Raw genomic sequence first — 15,054 nt, 5'->3', positions numbered from 1 at the left:
GGCCGCGGGCGGTTGGCCGGCCAGCTCTGCCCCCTGGTTGAACTCCCGGTCGAACTCCTGGTGGAGGGGACAATTTGCATATTAGCCTTTTATTATATAAGATAACACACTGTATCTCAATAAGCACAGCAATTATGTGATTACTTATTTAACATCTGTGACTCATGCTAAAGTACACTTTAGCTCCATGAGGACGTGGACTTCGTCATTTTTCTGTGTTATTTGTAGTGCCAAGTATAGTTCCTTACACATAGCTACTCAGTAAATAATCACTGTATGATTGTGGCAAATAATTGTGATCATCAGGAGCTGAATGCCTGTCTGTTAAGCTTAAAAACCTTTCTTCTTTAAGACCCATAAAGGAAGTATTTCTTAATGAAATGACACAAGAGGCTCTTCCTTAATTCTACCTCAGTTCAAAATTGGCAACCTAACTATACAGTTATTCATTAATCTTAGATGTATTGCTGAGGGTGTGGTTCTGAGAAAAGGAACTGAAAGTCTTCAGCAAATCTCCCAGTTCTGGATGGTAAGCTCTTCAGAGCGGTCCCACATATCTGAGCACCTGTTTTTGAAGAAGGTGGGAAAGGCTCTAAGAACTCTGTGTCCCGTTAGGGAACTTTACAAGAGGTAAACACAACTGCTCGTTGATCAGTGTTTCTGACTTCCTGCTGAACTGAAAATTGCTTGTTTGGTGGAAAAGCAAAACTTGGCAGCAAATATCTAAAATGAAGACCCCCAAAACCTTTGAGGAGCAAACAGAATGCATCATGGACTTTCTACTCACAGATTTATTAGGTGTACCTTCGCAGGTGGCTTCCCGGGACCTATGTGGTGAAGGTGAAGTTGAAGCAGATTCAGGTAAGGCTCCTGATGTGCAGTGTGATTGCAGGGCCATAGGAGAATGGAAGTATGTTTTCTTATTTCCATTTAAGTTTCAATAGGCAAACTCTAAGCTTTCAGCAATACCTGCACCTTTATTTTTGTTAATATATTTTTATTGATTTCAGAGAGGGAGAGAGAGAGAAACATCAATGATGAGAGAGAATCATGGATCAGCTGCCTCCTGCACGCCCCCTACTGGGGATCAAGCCCGCAACCCAGGCATGTGCCCTGACTGGAAATCAAACTGTGACCTCCTGGTTCATAGATCAACGCTCAACCACCGAGCCAACAGGCTGGGCAATACCTGCATCTTTATGGACGGGAAATGGATTCTCAGTAAAGGGAGACTTTCTGACTGTTGGTGTGGACAGAACACTGAAGATGTTCTTGGGAGAAAATGATGCCCAAATTGTTTAAAATTCTGGAGACCTTTCTTCAATGCTCAGATTCCTGGGACTTGCCCTCCCCTCAAACACTGTGACAAATGTGATTATGTCCCTCTGTTTTAGGAGAGTGTTGCTCTTTTGACGTGGCCATCATTGCTGGTCGCCTTCGGATGTTGGGGGACGAGTTCAACGGAGAACTGGAAGCTTCTGCCCGAAGTGTCATTGCAGAAACCGTTCGAGGACAGGTCAGCTTTCTACTGCTTTCTATTTACTGCTTTTTTCCTATTTCAGACACCCTTTACTTACTACTCCTCTAGGAGTGTGACCGGAAATGTTCTGTGAAAGATTTGGGGACTTATATTTATCCAAGAAGATACAGCAGGAATTCTCCGATGGCCGATTCTTTAGGAGTTAAGCAAAGGCTAAGTGGTATTGAGATGAAAAGCTTTGGGCATAGGCTGGTCAGCCTTCACATTGTTAACATTTGTTTTTTGTCAGAGCTGTGCTTGGTGGCATAGAGCATATATCAAGCACTTTATTCTTTTATGCACCTGCTTTAATGCTTGTTTTTTTTTTTTTGGATGTGGGCACCTTTTTTCCCCAGCAGTGACATTACATTAGGAAGGATAGGCAGTGGACAAGTTTGATGCAATGAAGGCTAATGGTACAGGAGCCCAGTAGGGTGTATATGGCTCTTCAACAGAATGCTCGTTACTGACAGAAGCACTTGGGCTCTGTATTGGATATAAAGACAGACCATAGACAATATTCTATAATGTTGCTGATTAATATCAATAGTGATGGTTAATATGAATTCTTCACTTACCATGTGTCAGGGGATTTTGTAAATGCTTTACACTTATCTCATTTAAGCCTTACACCACTGTATGAGGTATTATAGAAACTGTTGTTCAAAGCACAACCTCTCCCCATCTGCATGTAACATTGTGAGAGCGAACACCTAACCCATTTTGTTCACTGCAGTATTCACACAGTCTAGAACGGTGCCTGATACATAACAGGTCCTCAGAAAGTATTTTCTGGCTTGATACCCATTTAAGCAGAAAGGAAACTGAGAACTAGGGAAAAAATTAATTGGGTTATACAGTAAGTAACTTCTTTTTTCTTTTCTTTTTTAAAATTTATTTTTCCATTACAGTTTACATAGCATGGTGGTTAGACAATTACATACTTTACAAAATGTTCCCCTTGGTATTTCCACCACCCACCTGGCACCATATATGGTCATTACAATATTATTGACTATATTCCCTATGCTGTACTTTACATCCCTAAGCAATAATTATTGAAGTTAGGATTTGAACCCAGACTGATTCCAAAACCATTATGTTTTATTCTTCCTACTAAATATAGTGTGGGGAGTATACCTACTATACATTCAGGCAGGACTAGCCTTATTATTCCTAGTTGCTCACACTGATGCTTTCCTCGGTAGCTGAGAGCTGAATCTACTTTTAATTTTAAGATTATTTTGATGCCCTGACCGGTTTGGCTCAGTGGATAGAGCGTCGGCCTGGGGACTGAAGGGTCCCAGGTTCGATTCCAGTCAAGGGCATGTACCTTGGTTGCGGGCACATCCCCAATAGGGGGTGTGCAGGAGGCAGCTGATCGATGTTTCTCTCTCATCGATGTTTCTAACTCTCTATCCCTCTCCCTTCTTCTCTGTAAAAAAATCAATAAAATACATTTAAAAAAAAAAGATTATTTTGAAACAGCCTCAAACTCACAGAAAAGTTGCTTGTGTTATACAAAGAATTTCCCTCTTAAATCATTTGAGAGTAAATAGCCAACATGGTATTCCATCACCCCCTAATCCTTTTATATTTCCTTAAAGCAAGAGCATTCTCTTAAATAATCACAATCTAACCATCAAAACCAGGAAATTATCATGGATACATTTTCATCTCATCCTAAGATCCCATTCAAATTTTGCCGATTGTCCCAATGATGTCATTAATAGCAGCAAGATGTAGGCCAGATTCACAGATATTGCATTAAGTTGTTAATATCCTTTTAGTCTTCTTCATTCTGTAATAGCTTCTTAGTCTTTCACTGGTTTTCATGACCTTGACATTGAAGATTATGGCTCATTTATTTTGTAGAATGTCCCTTAACTTGGGTGTGATTGATGTTTTCTCTTGAATAGATTTAGGGTATGTACCTTTGGAAAATCATAAAAGTGTTGCTGTGTTGTTATTCTATTAAGTGGCACTGATTTCAATTGGTCCCATTACTGGTGGTAAATTGAATCACTCCCGAAGGTGTCTGCAAGGCTTCTCCACTGTAAAGTTACTCTTTTCACCTTGGTAATTAATTGTTTTATAGGGAGGAACTTTGAAACCATGTAAAAATTCCATATCTCATCAAAATTTCAATCTATTCATTTATATTTTACATCAACATAGATTTATGAATCCCTACTTTATTCAGTGCGTTATAATCTGTTACTATCATTGTTTATTTGAATGCTCACCTTACCCAGCTCTGGCCAGTGGAGTCCTTTCAATCTGGACTATTTCTTTTTGGCATGTCCCTGTCATTTTCTGAGTACTTCCTTAGTTTCTAACAGAAGATCTGTATTTTCCCATCTTTATCCAGAAGTCAGCCACTCTCCAGGGAGCTCTGGTTCCTTTTGATGGGAAACGATATTTGGATACCAAGATCTAGCTACTCTTAGGTGGATGCCCTTCTCAGCTTGTTTGGGCTCTGACACCCTGCTCTGATGGCCATGTCCCCTCCCCCTATACCACATTGCAATAGATCTTGCTTGGCCCTACCTAATGGTTTTGTGTTTTGTTTTTTTGTTAATCCTCACCCAAGGATATTTTTCCATTTATTTTTTGGAGAGTGGAAGGGAGGGAGAGACAGAGAAATATCGATGTGAGAAAGACACATCGCTTGGTTGCCTCCTGCACACACCGGAACCTGCAACCAAGGTACATGCCCTTGACCAGAATCAAACCCGGGACCCTTCAGTCCACAGGCCAACACTCTATCCACTGAGCCAAACCAGCTAGGCCTACCTAATGGCTTTTGGACCAAGTTTTTTGGGGAAGGCTAATCTTTTTTTACTTTATAACTTCCCAGACTTCAATCGTTCAAACAATATGACCAGCTATACTATAATGTACTTAATAATTTTCTTTCAAAGCATTTTGTCTCTCTTTCAATCATTTGGTTCATCCTAGGCAATAATATCTGAAATCATGGATTTGAGGGGCTACTTCTGGTTTTTCTAATAGTCATTACAATAAAATATTAAAATGAGAAAATCCTATCCATTTACTCCCTAACATTACCTTAGATACAACTAGTGGACATTGGCCACTCTCTGGGAAACACTTGCTTAGTAGATTCTGTACCTGCAGACTCCTGCACTTTTTAGTGAAACTCCACTGATATATCCTATGTTTCTCTCCAGGTAGGAGCTGTCCTTCAGAACACGGTAAAATCTATCAGCAAGGCCTGGTGTGCTCAGAATTCCAGCTTAGCTTATGAGACAGCCTTTTTGGCAGTATCAGTGAAACTGCTTGAACGTGTGACCCACCTAGCTCCAGAAATGGCAAGACAGGTGGCGACCTCCATGACCGATATGATCAATGGGAATGGCGCCATCCGGGAGTTCATCCAGGGGCAGGGAGGTTGGGTAAGTATGTTGGGGCCCCTGGCTTTGCTAGCCATTTGCTACTAATACTCAGGACTCCAATTTATGATTCTTTCTGTAAGTTGGAAACCAAGCAGGAAAATGGCTCTCTACTTTGCTGAAAATGCCAGGATTGCTTTTCCCATGGAAAAGGGGAGCATTCAGAAGCTCAGCCTGTGGATGTTGGACTCCAGAGTCATGCTGCCTAAAATATTGACTGCTAACTATATAAAGCAGATTTCCACTTCCTACACATCTATAAAGTATATTGATTGAGTTCTAATCTCAGCCTGGCTTCCCTCTGTTAGTTGGTAAGTTAGTGGTGTCTGCTGTGGTGATAACTATACGAGGTGTTCTAAGCCCAGTCTTAGTCATCGGTAGACCGTCTGCTCTCAGGGAGCACTTCCCTTCACTGCCAGGGCAGCAGAAGTCCCAGCATGAGCTGCATTCCCTGGTGGAACCTGCAGATCACTCCTGGTTCCTTAGGAAGTTCCTGATGAGCATCCCTTTGACTGTTGGCTATTCCTTGTCCTTTCTAGGAAAATCTGGAGAGCTGAAGAAGAGGCAGAGCTCTTTCCCAGCCTGAACGTCCCTTCCTCTTTGACTAATCAGGTGACTGGTTTCTGGCAATTAAAACAGAAACAACCAAATTAAAAACCACTTTCTTTTGGACAGAACTGAACTTAGTTGGATGATTTATTTTCTATTGATAAAGTTGGGAGCAGCTTCGAGAGGTCCACAGAGATGTTGTACTTTCTGTTTTGATGTGAGTTTTAATGAGGTTCTGTTGAAGCAAAGACCTCCAGACACAAAGCAGTGCCTTGTTAGCAGCGGAATTCCAGGGCAGGCATTTGCTGGAGTTATTTTGGGGAGGAGGGAGCACAGAGTAAACTATTCCTTCAGATTTAGCTCTATCTTTGGTGAGAATCTTACCTACTAATTTTGCAGCCAAGAGAGATTTTTGGTTGGGAAATCTTGTTACTTTAAGTTAAGGATTTTCTTTTAAACTCATAGTCTCAGTTTCATGTTAATTTCATCTGAGCAGAATTATTTTATGCGTTTTCAAGGTTGGCAGTGAAACGAGAAGTTTGCCCTTCTATTAGAAAGGTCAAAGAAAGATAAAAAAGTTGCTGCATTTTTTTCTGCCACAGAATATGCAGGAAGTGCTGGCCCACATCCAGGACAGGAGGGCCATCTTACCTTAGATGAAGCTAGCTGCCTGCCACATTGACTTTCCAAGTGAGGCACATGCCACTTGTGGACCTTACAAATTGCTGGTGTCCAGGTCCCATCCTAGAGCTTCTGCTCCTGTAAAGGGAGGGGGTGGGGGTCAGAGCCTATGTTCCTACATTTTAACCAGCTCTCCAGGTGATTGGATGTACAGATCGAATTTGAGAACTGTCACTTTAGAGCTAGGGTTGGCAAATGGTAGCCCACAGGCCCATCCAGCCTGCTGCTTTTTTTTTTTATATATATATATATTTTATTGATTTTTTACAGAGGAAGGGAGAGAGATAGAGAGTTATTAAATAAAGTTTTATTGGAATGTGGCTACACTCACTTGTTTACCTACTATCTATGACTATTTTAGCATGGCTGTGGCAGAGTCGAGTAGTTATGGCAGACACCCTATGGCCCCTTAAAGCTTAAAATATTTATTCTTGGCCATTTAAGTTTGCAGACCTCTGCCGTAAAGCTAAATGAACATTTATCATTGAGTAATTTAAACCCTGTTGTATCCTGATAATTCTTGCCAAACACAAGTGTAGCTAGAATAACTCTTTTTTCAGAATTTAGTTTGAGTGTGTTAGTTCTTACATAGTCTACACTTTCTCCAGGACTTTTAGCAAATTAGAGCATTTTGTGACTCCTGACTTGTCCAGAGAGGGTATACATTCCCCTGGCCCCAGCACAAGTGAGTGGAGGTAATTGGAAGCAAAGCATATGGTTCCTATGGTCTATATATCAAAATAGTCCTTAACAATCTCATAGATTAGCAGGCAGTCATCAAGTACATAGATTTCTTCATCCAAAGCTGTGAAACCAGATTAGTTCAGGAAGGAAAACACTGCTATATCTGTTTTTGAAGAGGTATTAATGTCTTTGGCTAAAGTTTACAGAGCTAACCACATCCCCTCTCTTCAGCCAGCCAGCTATCTGTATAGAAATAAAGACACAGTCTTGCAAATATATTCTGACTTTTTCAAGGTAGGCTATTTCCTCTATTCTTGGATAAATCACAATAGGTTAGTAAGCCAGAAATAAGATTTCATGTTTCTCTTTAGTAGAAATTAGCTTTTTTTTTTTTTTGCTTCCAATTGAAGATACTTGATGTATTCTTTTGTCCCTTATATTACTATAAACTCAACATGGTAAGTTTTGTGGTATTTGACCTCTTAAACGAAGTCACTGTTTTCACTTTGACTAATGTTCTTCTGATCATGAAGTAAGATTCTTCTGTCTATGCATTTGAACTAATTCTCAGCAAGTGCAACTTCAATTAAATGATATAGAACCAGAACAGACTGGTGGTTGCCAGGGGCAGCAGATGGGGGTTTGGGGGCTTTGGTGAAGGGGGCCAAAAGGTACAAACTTCCAGTTATGAGATGAAATAGTTCTGGGGATCTAATGGACAGCATGGTGACTCTATTACATATTTGAAAGTTGCTAAGAGAGTAGATTTTTAAAGTTCTTACAAACAAACAAAAAGATTGTAACTATGTGAGGTGATGGATGTGTTAACTAACCTTATTGTGGTGATCATTTCACTATATATACATACATATCAAATCATTACATTGTATACCTTAAATTTACACAATTTTCTTTTCTCTGAAATCAATAAAAATATTTTTTAAAAATTAGCCCAGCCGGCATGGCTCAGTTGGTTGAGCATCCACCTATGAACCAGGAGGTCATGATTCAATTTCTAGTCAGGGCATGTAGCCAGGTTGCAGGCTCAATCCCCACAAAGAGCATGTAGGAGGTAGCTGATCAATGATTCTCTCTCATCAATGTTATTTCTCTCTCTCTCCCTCTCTCCCCTCCTCTCTGAAATCAATAAAAATATATTAAAAAAGAAAAGAAAGGAATGCATTCAGGTCGTCTGATTTTCACAATTTAATTTCACCATAGATTGATCATGTGATATTGGGTAAGTAATCCAATTCCTTTGTGCCTTAGTTTCCACATTTAAAATAGAGGTGATTTGGTAATTGATTCATAGGATTCTTGTGAGGGATAAATGAAGCAGTGCATTCTAAAGGGTTTAGCGCAGTGCCTGGGCTATTAAGAGCACTGCTTAAATAGTCCAGAGCCCCTGTGACTTGGAGTTCCTGAAGTTCTAGCTTACCTTTTTTCTCTTTAAAAAAAAAATCTATTTTATTGATTTTTTACAGAGAGGAAGGGAGAGGGATAGAGAGTTAGAAACATCAATGAGAGAGAAACATCGATCAGCTGCCTCCTGCACACTCCCCACTGGGGATGTGCCCGCAACCAAGGTACATGCCCTTGACCGAAATCGAACCTGGGAACCTTCAGTCCATAGGCCAACACTCTATCCACTGAGCCAAACCGGTTAGGGCTACCTTTTTTCTCTTCATTAACTCTGTTCTTCACAAAGACAAGCCAAAAGTCTATGGTTTTACTTTTCACCTTGATGTGGGTGATTTTTAAGTCTGACTTACTTCAATTTTTCCAACATCTGTATCCACAAACTCTCATTCTTTATTTCTGTATATGCTTCGTATTCCCATACTCTTCCTGATTGCCATCCAGCTGGCTCAAAACCGTCAGTTTTCCCTTCTCCCTCTCCCAGCTCTACTCATCCAACAGTCCTTTCTCACATATTCCTTTCATTTTGTTCTGATTCTTCCTGTAAGAGTTTATTACCACCCACCTGGGCTATTGGTAAAGCCTGCTAGCTAAGCTTTCATCAATCCTCCTGTCCCAGGCTTGTCCCATTCCAGTCTGTCCTGTACACAGTCTGCCACCAGATCAACCAAAGCTGTGGTTCCTTTGTGCATGGTTTTATCCATTTTTAGATATGCTATAATTCATTTTGAAATTATATATGCCACTGAAGGAGATTATGAGACTTTCAAAACTTTACTAGAAGGGAGCATTTATTTATTATTTATTTATTTATTTATTTTTTAAAATATATTTTATTGATTTTTTACAGAGAGGAAGGGAGAGGAATAGAGAGCTAGAAACATCGATGAGAGAGAAACATCGATCAGCTGCCTCCTGCACACCCCCCACTGGGGATGCACCCGCAACCAAGGTACATGCCCTTGACCGGAACCGAACCTGGGACCCTTGAGTCCGCAGGCCGACGCTCTATCCACTGAGCCAAACCGGTTTCGGCAGGAGCATTTATTTTAAAAAAACCAAGAAACCTTAACAAACAACAAGTGCTGGTGAGGATGTGGAGAAAAAGGAACCCTAATACACCGCTGGTGGGAATGCAGCCTGATACTATGGAAGTCAGTGTGGAGTCTCCTCAAAAAATTAAAAATGGAATTGCCATTTGACCCAGTGATACCACTTCTAGAAATATATCCTAAGAAGCCTGAAACACCAATCAGAAAGGACATATGCACACCTATGTTCCTAGCACCACAATTTACAATAGCTAAGATCTGGAAACAGCCCAAGTGCCCATCAGCAGACAAGTGGATAAAAAAAGCTGTGGTACATCTATACACCATGGAATTTTATGCAGCAGTCAGAAAGAAGGATCTCTTACCTTTTGAGACAGCCTGGAGGGACCTGGAGAATATTATGCTAAGCGAAATAAGCCAGTCCAAGAAAGACAAGTATCACATGATCTCACTCATATGTGGAAACTGATGAACAAAATAGATTCAGAGACAGAAACATGGAACAGACTGAGGAATCTCAGAGGGAAGGCGGGGGTGGGTGGGAAGAGATTAACCAAAGAACTTGTATGCATATACATGCATAACCCTGGACACAGACAATAGTGTGGTGAAGGCCTGGGGTGGAGTGCGGGGGTGGGTTGTGGGTGCCAATGGGGGGAAAAAGCAGGACATATGTAATATTCTCAACAATAAAGATTTTTTAAAAATCAAACTTTTTCCCAAAGCATTGCTTTGATTGCCATTCTCTTAAAACCTTTCATCAGAACTTTTGATTAGATTAGATATGTTCATTATCTTGATTGTGGTGATGGTTTCATGGGTGTATACACACACTAACACTTAACAAATTGTATACTTTGAAATGTACGGGTTATTGTATGTCAGTAATACCTCAGTAAAGTTGTTAACAAATATCCTCCAGTGGTTTTCCACTACCCATCAAATAAAGCACGACTTTTCAGCCTGGGTCAAATTTCCTCCAGGGTCTGGCCTCAACTGCCCTTTTAGGCTTATCACTCCAAACTCCTCCACATAACCAATTGTAGAGGGCCCCCTGGGAAGGCACATGGGCATTTCTTTAATTATTATCAGCTGAACTCAGGGCGACAGGCAGAGCCGTGCCCTGGGAACACGCTTCCCCAAAAAGGCTGGATGTGTTGTCAGTACTGACTCTTACCTTTGCCCAGGTGTCGGGGAGTGTGACTTTGATATGTAAATCCAGTCAAGCACCAGGAATGCTCGGACCTACTCAAGAATGCAAATAAGCTCCTTTGATCCTAAGTTTTCGTGATACTTCTTAGTATTTGGGGATGTATAAATAAACACACTGCGTGGGCTCTGGGTCCCTGTCCCTCCATCAGAGAAGGCAGCAGTTCCACCCGGCTCCCAGCTTTCTTTCTATCTCTGCGTGTTCTTTCTTTCTTTTATTTCTCAATACCTGGCCGCCTCCACTCAGAACCGGTTCATCTCTCTTTCCGTGCTGGACGCGGAAAAGGGAGATCCCCGCCACATCTGGCCCCCGCCGCAACCAATACTCCCGTGAAACAGCCACTCACTAAGCTCTCTGCCTCCCACTGTCCTCTGTGTTTTGTATTGCTTTCTCTCAGGCTCTGTAGACAACGTTTAAGACCCAACTCAAATGTCACTTCCTCTGCGAAGGTTATCCAGATAACCTGAAGAAGAAGTGCTCTTTGCCTTCTCAAAATTTTGTTTGTACCCCGTCTATGGCCTTACCACAGGTGATCTTAAATTATAGTTATCTGTGTCCTTATCCTCCCTACTAGAATAAAGGATCCTCGAATGAAAATAATTTGTTGAACACTTCTGCAGCACCCCTCTTCCCATTCTCTTGCATGTGTATGGAACTCATAATGAATGAATGAACATCAAACGAAAGATGAGACTTCAAGTTTGATTATAGTTTTAATAAGATGCCAACCAAGCCTCACCAAGTATCTCGAACCTCTATTTTTTTTTTAAAAAGGTAAATTGTTTCCATTGCAATTTATTGGTTGACCTTTGCCTCCCGAGGATTGTATTTGAGAAACCAAAGGCAGAGTATGAGTCCCTGAGCCCCTGAGTGGTATGTGTGGGAAACTATGAAGTTGACAGCAGCTGAACTGACACGCTTGGAGAGTCTCAGAAGGCTGTAGTGATGAGAAGCAGATTGGAAGATGGGCAGGGCCCGTCCCTGCTGTGGATGATGTGAGAACGTGAGCGAAAGGCTTCAGCAGAGGTGCTTTAGAAACCTCTTCTGTTCCTCTTCACAAAAGAAGAAAGGAAGGTCTAGTCGAAATAAAGGAGGTCATTTTATTGCCTGTCCATTGCAGCGCTTCGGGGCTGGACTGTGTGTCTCAGTAGTAGCTCCATTCCTTTCGTCATAATAGCCCTGCTGCTTGAGCAGCCACACTCAGGTAGGGCCTCTTTGCCAGGTTCCTGGACCTCCCTCTGCCCCTAGCACAGCGAAAGTGCCCAGCCAGAGACCAGCACAGACTGTGCCAGGCAAGAGGCTTGGAGTAACTGAGGCAGCGAGTGACCAAGTCAGCGGGGCCTCTCCCCAAAGCCTAACCACATCACTGTATACAGCACGCCATCACAACAGACTGCTTTCAGGTAGGCTCAGGACCTGTGGGTTATACAAATGCAGAGAAGATACTATCGTTGCCTTTGATAAACTTAAAACTACAGGGGACATTTTGTGTGTTTTCTGTTGAATGAACTCTTAAGTAAACTGGTGAGAGACAAAGAGCATGTAAAGAAACTGAAAATTTCTGAATATAAAGATTTATACCGGAAGGATCCAGGCTAAGAGAAAGTCACAGTGAGAGGGAGTTAGGGACAGGATTTTTAAAGACAAGAGTAGGTTTTATGGCTTTCTTTTCATCTTGGTGAAAATTAGGGGGAAAGGCGAGAGGCAGCAGCAGAAGTGGCTGTAGAATGAGCAAGGTCTGTGGGTGATGTGGTTGGATAGGTGAGGAGGGGACACTTGATGGGGAGGGGCTTGTGACGAGCTGAGGAATCCGGACTTATTCCCATACAGACTATCAGTCAGTACTTCGGTTCTTTAGCATTAAAGTGGAGTTTTCAGAACTTTCACCCAGCCTTCGTTACTAGTAGATACTCGATTGGAAAATGTATAGATAGGAAGATAGCTGGGAGCTCATTGCTGCAGGAGTCCAGATGTGTAAGGGGAATGGTGGTTAACCTGGGAATGGAAGAGGCAGGTTGAATCTAAAAGACATTGAGGAGAAAGGACCAATAGGCCTCGGTGACCAAGAGGATGTTCACAAAGGACGGAGTGTTTCACAGAGAATACACATAGCCCGTATCAAATCCATGACCCTGGGATGGAGGGGAGGTGGCTTCCCCAGGGTAAGCCATGCCTCCTCATAGAGCAGTGGTTCTCAACCTTTCTAAGGCCGCGACCCTTTAATACAGCTCCTCATGTTGTGGTGACCCCCAACCATAAAATTATTTTCGTTGCTGCTTCATAACTGTAATTTTGCTACCGTTAATGAATCATAATGTAAATATCTGTGTTTTCCGATGATCTTAGGCTCTACAGCAACGGTTCTCCACCTGTGGGTCGCGAAAATAATTTTATGGTTGGGGGTCACCACAACATGAGGAGCTGTATTCAAGGGTCACGGCGTTAGAAAGGTCGAGAACCACTGTCATAGAGAGAGAAGAAGGTTCTCAGAAACCCATTGACTAGTTTATCTTGTCCTAATCTCCCCTGACATTCTCTTTGGTTGAAGTTTTGTTGTCATCTAATTCCCGACCTCCGTGACACTGCTGTTTCCCCTTTGAGCGGCACACTCTCCTCTTGTGGGAACAGGTGAGTGTCATGGGCACTATTGTCTGTTGTCGGCTTCCTGCTGAGCAAGCGCCAGAGCCACCGGAGGGAGCAGTCGCGTGTTCCTTTCTCACCCTTCAGCTGCTCATTCAGAACTTCACTTTCCACTAGCACTCACCCTGGACGGTCCCGATAAGGTGTTCACGCAGCTTTTACTGCATGGAATTGTTGTGCTCACTCAGGGCTTGTGCCACACTGGTTTAAATGTTTCATTGTAAATTCTGAAAAAAAATTTTTTTTTAAAGTACCTGCCAATCTTTGCTGCATGAATTGTTTCCCCTCCCTGTTCTTGATCTTCCCACAAGTTACAAATGAGTCAATAGAATGTTCATCCAAAAGCATTATGCGTCTGTTGCCCTCCAGTACCTGCAAAAGGAAGTGTGAAAAAGTAAGCAGTGGCTTAGATTCGTTCAAGATAAAACACCTTCTTTCTCTTCTCCTTCACTTTGGTGTTTGCTCGCTTGAGTGGTCTGCTCAGGAAATGGCCTTTTAGCTAAGTGGGTTTTTGAGGTTTGGTTATTTCACGGTTTTCTATACCTTTTGGTTGTTGAGTCGAATGGACTCCTAAGAATTGCTGCTTGCTTGAAAAAGATCTGAAGTTCTGCTAAGACACTATTTTCAGATCCTTATATTTTGGGTAAAAATCTATGGAGGGCATCTAAGCACGTTTTTCTTGCTTATACCTATCTCCATTTTATCCCTTCCTAAGAAGAGGAGAAAGTTAGAGATTGTTCTGAAATATGGGCTTGAGGAAAATAGGTTTTATTAGGTATCTTCTTGTTTATTAATAGCAAAGTTCTGATTTTGATGGAAGTGAAAGCATTCTTAGTGAACAGATTATGAAACTGTATATATCTCTTTTTTGACCAAATACAGAAAATCATTTTCCTTTTTGGATTATGCTTTGCTACTCTGCAAATAAGCAAGTTAGTTTGGAATATATTTATTTTTATCAGTAATTAAGTCCACATCTTTACTTTCTGAGATGCTTTCTTAACTCTCTAAGCATGTTTTTCACTGTATTCTGGCTTGTTCACTCTTGTATACCCAGCCCCTCATGTAGTGCTCAGCATTTAGTGGTACTCAATAAGTTTATTGAACAAATAAATGGATTTTTGTGTGTTTTTCTAATTTAAAATATTATGTAGTATTTAAAAAGAATTTTTAAAAGCATTTTTAGTCCCAACACCTACACAATTGATTTTTTTTTTACATCTTTTAGTCTTCATTTAAATATGTACATAGTTTTACATAGTTTCATTTACTGTGACCTTTAAATTTTGGCCTTTTAAAAATTGCCCCCTATTTCCAGGCTGGTGTGGCTCAGTGGTTGAGCATCAACCCATGAACCAGGAGGTCACAATCAGGGCACATGCCCAGATTTTGGGCTTGATCCCCAGTAGGGGGTGTGCAGGAGGCAGCTGATAGATGATTCACTCTCATCATCAATATCTCTCCCTCTCCCTTCCTCTCTGAAATCAATAAAAAAAAAATATTTTTTTAAAAAATTGCTCCATCCTATCTAATAAAGAAGGAATATGCAAATTGACCCTCACTCTGTCACACCATCACAAAGATGGCGGCACCCACAGTGGAGGCGGGATTTCTGTAACACAAGATGGCTGCACCCACACTGGAGGCCAAATTCCTATAATGAGCCTTAATGAGCAATCAGCAGGGACCTGAGGCTGCATGGCCCTAGGCCTGGGCGGAGGACCTGAGGATGTGCCCCCCACCTGGCAGGGCTTGACTGGGGCCCTCAGGCCGCGTCCCCCGCCTGGCAGAGCTTGATGGGGGACCTAAGGCTGCACCCCCGGCCTGGCAGGACTTGACCTGGGACCTCAGGCTGCTCCCCCCACCCCGGGCCGGGGCACCTGA

General features: G+C 41.9%; 1 protein-coding gene across 2 annotated transcripts; it reads left to right on the top strand.

The window, feature by feature from the left end:
* Window positions 1-32: 32 nt before the first annotated feature.
* On the top strand, window positions 33-6,240 carry BCL2L15 (BCL2 like 15). Of its 2 annotated transcripts, XM_079760492.1 has the most exons (4): window positions 33-861; window positions 1,395-1,516; window positions 4,714-4,938; window positions 5,475-6,240. In XM_079760492.1, the coding sequence occupies exons 1-4, from the start codon at window positions 729-731 to the stop codon at window positions 5,490-5,492; spliced, it is 498 nt and encodes a 165-aa protein (XP_079616618.1). In that variant the 5' UTR covers window positions 33-728; the 3' UTR covers window positions 5,493-6,240. The 2 variants fall into 2 exon arrangements, with proteins under 2 accessions (XP_079616618.1, XP_079616617.1); XM_079760491.1 differs by having other exon boundaries at window positions 4,714-6,240.
* The last annotated feature ends 8,814 nt before the right edge of the window (window positions 6,241-15,054 follow it).

The sequence above is a fragment of the Cnephaeus nilssonii genome (assembly GCF_951640355.1).
Source record: "Cnephaeus nilssonii genome assembly, chromosome: 21".
NCBI lineage: Eukaryota > Metazoa > Chordata > Mammalia > Chiroptera > Vespertilionidae > Cnephaeus > Cnephaeus nilssonii.
This window is presented reverse-complemented; position numbering and strand designations above follow the sequence as displayed.

Bases quoted from the DNA above. Each gene is read 5' to 3' on its own strand.
- BCL2L15 (XM_079760491.1), top strand. From the start codon at position 729: ATGAAGACCCCCAAAACCTTTGAGGAGCAAACAGAATGCATCATGGAC. The intron at 862-1,394 runs GTAAGGCTCCTG...CCTCTGTTTTAG, and splicing joins TGAAGTTGAAGCAGATTCAG to GAGAGTGTTGCTCTTTTGAC. The intron at 1,517-4,713 runs GTCAGCTTTCTA...GTTTCTCTCCAG, and splicing joins CAGAAACCGTTCGAGGACAG to GTAGGAGCTGTCCTTCAGAA.